The sequence below is a fragment of the Saccostrea cucullata genome, unplaced genomic scaffold (genome assembly GCF_032062105.1).
Source record: "Saccostrea cucullata isolate Sc308-1 unplaced genomic scaffold, CSIRO_AGI_Scuc_v1 ctg2636, whole genome shotgun sequence".
NCBI lineage: Eukaryota > Metazoa > Mollusca > Bivalvia > Ostreida > Ostreidae > Saccostrea > Saccostrea cuccullata.
The window spans coordinates 33,245-38,355 of record NW_026935749.1 but is presented as its reverse complement, the minus strand read 5'-3'; the positions used below and the strand labels follow the sequence as shown (position 1 = coordinate 38,355).

Here is a 5,111-nt window from a genome sequence, read left to right as displayed (position 1 = left end):
TTTCATCTACTCATAACTCTACGAACAAATAATATTATATTGTGTATCAGAAATTGTAGTTACTTACGTGTACATGCATGGTGTATAACACTGGTAGCGTTGCACCAGCTTTACCAATCAAATGACCTGCTTTCACATTTTCACATGTTCTGTTTGGAGGGGAATTCTTGGTCCATCTCCTCTGGTGTTTTCAATATGCAGGTGTGAACTTAGAAGATTTGGAATTTGACAAAACTTCCTTCGTCACCTCTTTGTATTTTATTTTGAAGAAAAGTTAAAATAACGTCCACATTCGATAGTCATTCACTGTAGGCCTATTTACTAAATAGTTTAGCAAGTGTAACACATGGCATACGACCTACTTTAGACAATACATGGCCATTGCTAAAACTCACGAGTTGTTGAATGTCTTCAGAATAAACAATATCACATCTGCCAAGGAAGCTATACTGTATAATGTAAGCAGTTTTGTATAAAAATATCAGTAAAACACATCGTTTGTGAAAAGGAACTCCAAACCGGCAAAACGTCATGCTTACAAATACTTTTGTTTTGACCTTCCTTCACTGTCGGAACTAGAGAGTTCTACAAAGGGAGATAATATTTTTGTGAAATGCTAGTTTTTTAAAATTTTCAAATGCATTTTATTTTTTTAAAGCAAAAAACACACATCCAGAATAATTATGAATAAATAATCAAGTGTGTTTGCTTTTAAAATATTGTTCATATTTTATAAACCTATCTTGGGATTTTTTATAAAATGGCACTGAAAGTATGGTTATTTAGCGTGTTGGTTAAGGGTTAAAAATAGAAGGAAATTAAATTTCTTTAAAATAAAAAGGGGAGTTAGTGATGAAGCAAAATATTTTTTTATCTTTACTTCACACCTTGTTTTCACAATTTAATGCACTTAATCCAACCATAGTGCATTACTTATTTTGTATTTTTTATGTCAAATTAGGAGAAAACTGACCTTTTCAAACATGGGGGTAGCCACAAAATGTGTTAGGGGGCCATAACCTGGAGGATAGGTCACATCTCAAAATTTTAAATATACCTAATTAATCTCATACACATTCATAACTTTTCATATATGTTTTATTAAAATCTGTGGTATTCGTTTGAACGGCATCTGTGGTCCTTACAGAGAATGACTCTTAAGTAGTATTAAGTAAATTTTAAACTAAATCCTCAAAAATCCTACCAAACAATCCAAAGAGCATAGTTATGCTAGGCACGCCTAAATATCTTCTGACTGCTGAGTCGGACTGTTTAATTCATTGACAAAATGCTCTCTGTGGATATGGTCTGTCTCTTTGGTCATAGTTTCCATATGACGTATATCCTTCATGGTCAGGTCTGTCTGCACAGCAAAATCAACAAAATCTTCACTGCATCTAGGTTCCACAGACTGTTTGCTGTATATATGGTCGTGTTCTATAAAAATAATAACTTATATAATATAAAATAAGTTTAATTGATATACATGTATACTACAAATTGCATAACACATTTCAGAGTTATGCTAATGAAATATCCGAGTCATCACCCTTACTGTATTTTCCATGAGAAATATCCTCAGTCTTGGAGCAAGGTTCCTTGATACAGGTTTCGTTTGATATCTGGTCTATGACACACTCATGTGCTACTGGGAGAGGTATATGTACACCAGCATTCCCCTCACATGAAACTGTGATATCCTCCATCTGAAAAAAATATATAATGCTTTGAAATGTCACATATCATTTTGAATGCATAATTCTCTTGGTATTAAACTTTATTATGCATTTATGATAATAATAAATATTTAATATTAAATTTAATATAGGCCTATATATCACATAGTATTATACCCAGTGAATAAACATGTATATTTTGTTAATATTAGATTTCTGATTTCAAACAATATTAGTTACATTGATGATACACAATATATAGCCTCATAGCATGCATAAATTTTTATGTAGGAATAAAATTATTTGTTTACCAGTAAACATTCCATTGGTGCACACTTGTTGGAATGAACTGACGTCTCCGCTACTGTAGCTGAATCAGACGAAGAATTGGTTGGTTGACGTTTCTCGATAGAGGTTGTTGTTCTGGACTGTTTGGCGACTTTATTGCGTGGAAATAACGTAGGGACAGGGACTATAAAATGTTGTGAACACACAGAATGGTAGCGTTTTGGGACATACCTCTCATCCCTGAAAACCTGCTGCAGCCACCTCTTTCTCAACTTTGCCTTACGTTTAGCTCCTGGATATGGGTAAAACTGCACTCCCCTCATCCACGGATATTTAATTAAATTTGCCTTTTTCCTGCCATCTGATGTGCAACCCGGCACGGAACACCAATAATGACTTGGTTCATCTCCATGCTTCTCACTTTTTCTCTTTGGGGGCTTGTTTTCGTCTGCTTCGTTACACTCCATTTTGTTTCGATGTCAACAAAATGTGCCCTACATTTCAGCCTTATCACGTGACAGCGGTGTATAAAATCCGAACGTAAACCGCCATATCCGGAGTATCTCGAAAGTTCCGTATTAACTACAAGGAAAATGTATTTTATAATTTATTGTCGTGTTATATGCACAGGTTACGTATATTTTACATCGATATGCCTCATAAAATCGTACTTTCGCAAGGGCATACATTGCATAGATCTGAACCATTTTTTAAAATATAGATAAAGGATATATTCCTTAACTTGAAAAGTGCTGCTGCTTTCTTTAAATCGAGGCCGTCATTTTACATGTATAAGTACACAAAATATTCGGTAAAAGTCTATCATATTTCGACATTGGTCTTTTTACTTAAACATTTAAGTATTAAAACGCGAATTCTATTCAAAGCAGCAGCACTTTTCAGAAACTATAACGTATACAGAAACAATAAATAGCTTAAATTTTTAATTTCAATTAGGGTATGCCCTTGCGATATTGAAATCTGTTATTGACCTACATTCCGTGTACCTACTATGCGTTCATCACGTGACTAAGCTCTATATAGTACAGAGTATGTTATACTATGCTATTTCCATAAGTATGTAAAGTCTGCGATAATAAAATAAATGAATAAAAATAAATTCATGTTTAAAAACAATTCCCGTTTTTGCACTTTTATTTTTCTTTGATTTCTCGTAGTAAGCCTTAACAGTGCTGCGTACATTTTAGTCGACATTTTTCAGAGTCAAAAGATGCATCTGCTGACTAAGTTTGATGATTCTAAGTCTACATTCTTGGAAATCACAAAATGCATCAAGTGACAAAGTTTGATAATTTTAAGCCAATGAATTCCTGAGATATTCAAAAGCAGGTCATTGTTACCTACTTTTTGGTCGACATTCTCCAAAAACCCAAAATGCATCAACTGACAAAGTTTGATGATTCTAAGCCAATAAGTACCGGAGAAACTTAAATATAGCCATGAAATATCAAAAGTAGGTCACCGTGACCTAATTTTTGGTCGTCACTCTCTGAAAACCCAAGATGCATCAACTGACAAAGTTTGATGATTCTAAGCCAATAAGTACCGGAGATACCACAGGAAGAAACAAGACCTTTCAGTTAAAGCTGAAAGGCGGCTTTCATTAACTTTTCAGTGGCCATTCAGCCACTGAATGGCACATACATTTCAGTGACCTTTCAGTCACATTTCAGATACCTTTCAGTCACCATTCAGCGGACACATTTCCGTCAACATTCAATGGCCTTTCAATCAACTTTCAGTGACCTTTCCATCAACTTTCAGTGACCTTTCCGTCGTCTTTCAGTGATCTTTCCATCGACTTTCAGTGACCTTTCCGCCACTTTTCAGTGATATTTAAGTCTCAATTTAGAATTTTTTTCACTTGCGTATTATTTTTTAATCAGATATTTTTCCTTAACAAGGAAGCAGTATTTTGAATAAAGATTTATTATTCAATCCTTATTGTGTTTTTTTTACTTATCGTGATCAAATTCGGGTACCTTAAAATATGTCTTAAGTAATTATTATTTTTAATTACAAGAATAAATAAATCGTTTATTGTAGAAAAAAATATATATAAGATTTAAGCTTTCTAAATGAAATTGCTTTAACAATATAATTCTACTTAGTTTTCTAGATAAAGAATTTACAACGATCTTAAATCTTTGACACAGGAACAGGTGCCCGTCTCTGATAATAATTATTGTCATCATTCCGATAGGAGATGTGTAATTAATAAGTCTGTCCCCAAAATAAAATATGTGAGACTTATTCAAAAAGATTTTTAATTTTCTAGTTACATTTAGAAAACAAAAATTCTTCAAGTGATAAAAAAAGATGATCCGATAACCCATTCAAAATTAAATGCATAACATTCTATAGTGCTTATTCGGGTATTTTTTCATGGAAATATATAGTTTTGATTGATGAAACAGAATTTATATTATTTAAACCATTTCTGGAAGATCGCAAGTATTACTGATCAATTTCGTCTCTTAATTATGTCATTGTCAAAACTGCAAGATATTTAGTTTTTGAAAGACATTACTTTAAATGCATTTTTAATTACAAGAATAAATAAACAGATTATACATGCCTCTTGTAGAGAAAAATATAAAAATTCAATCTTTCTAAATAATATTGCTTTAATAAAATCATTTTACTAAGTTTCTAGATAGAGAATTTACAACGATCTTAAATCTTTAACACGGGAACAGGTGCCCCTCTCTGATAATTGTCATCATTCCGATAGGAGATGTGTAATCAATTAATCTGTCCCCAAAATCCGCTCAACTAACATAGAATATACAAAAGATATACAAGATATATACATATCGCAGCTCCTCGATACAACAGGTGAACTGATTGTTCCATCGATTTTTTTATAACTTAATCGATTTTAAATCCTGAAATCTTAACAAGAAGTCGTAGCGTAATTGATAAGGTGGTGGCCACGTAAGCAGGAGACCAGGGTTCGATTCTGGGCATGGGACAGATTTTTTTTTTTGTATTATTTTTTTTTTAATTTTTTTATTCGGAATTAGATACATTTAATGCTAATATACCAGGAAAAAGTAAAATAAAAATTTTAGGTAAAAAAAATAAGCCGATTATTCAATAAAAAGATTCAACTGAATGATCACG

At 32.6% G+C, this 5,111-nt stretch overlaps 1 protein-coding gene across 1 annotated transcript; it reads right to left on the bottom strand.

Annotated features, from left to right (window-relative positions):
* Nucleotides 1–1,170: 1,170 nt before the first annotated feature.
* Nucleotides 1,171–2,431, bottom strand: LOC134243676 (THAP domain-containing protein 5-like). The gene is made up of 3 exons (XM_062725912.1): nucleotides 1,988–2,431; nucleotides 1,556–1,706; nucleotides 1,171–1,437 (listed from the first exon to the last, which is right to left on the bottom strand). The coding sequence occupies exons 1-3, from the start codon at nucleotides 2,429–2,431 to the stop codon at nucleotides 1,241–1,243; spliced, it is 792 nt and encodes a 263-aa protein (XP_062581896.1). The 3' UTR covers nucleotides 1,171–1,240.
* Between the last annotated feature and the right edge of the window lie 2,680 nt (nucleotides 2,432–5,111).

Excerpts from the sequence above, each read along its gene's own strand:
- LOC134243676 (XM_062725912.1), bottom strand. The coding sequence starts at position 2,431 with ATGGAGTGTAACGAAGCAGACGAAAACAAGCCCCCAAAGAGAAAAAGT. Across the intron at positions 1,707-1,987 it reads CACCAATGGAATGTTTACTG|ATGGAGGATATCACAGTTTC; the intron begins GTAAACAAATAA and ends TATTTTTTTCAG. Across the intron at positions 1,438-1,555 it reads TATTTCTCATGGAAAATACA|AACACGACCATATATACAGC; the intron begins GTAAGGGTGATG and ends TTATTTTTATAG.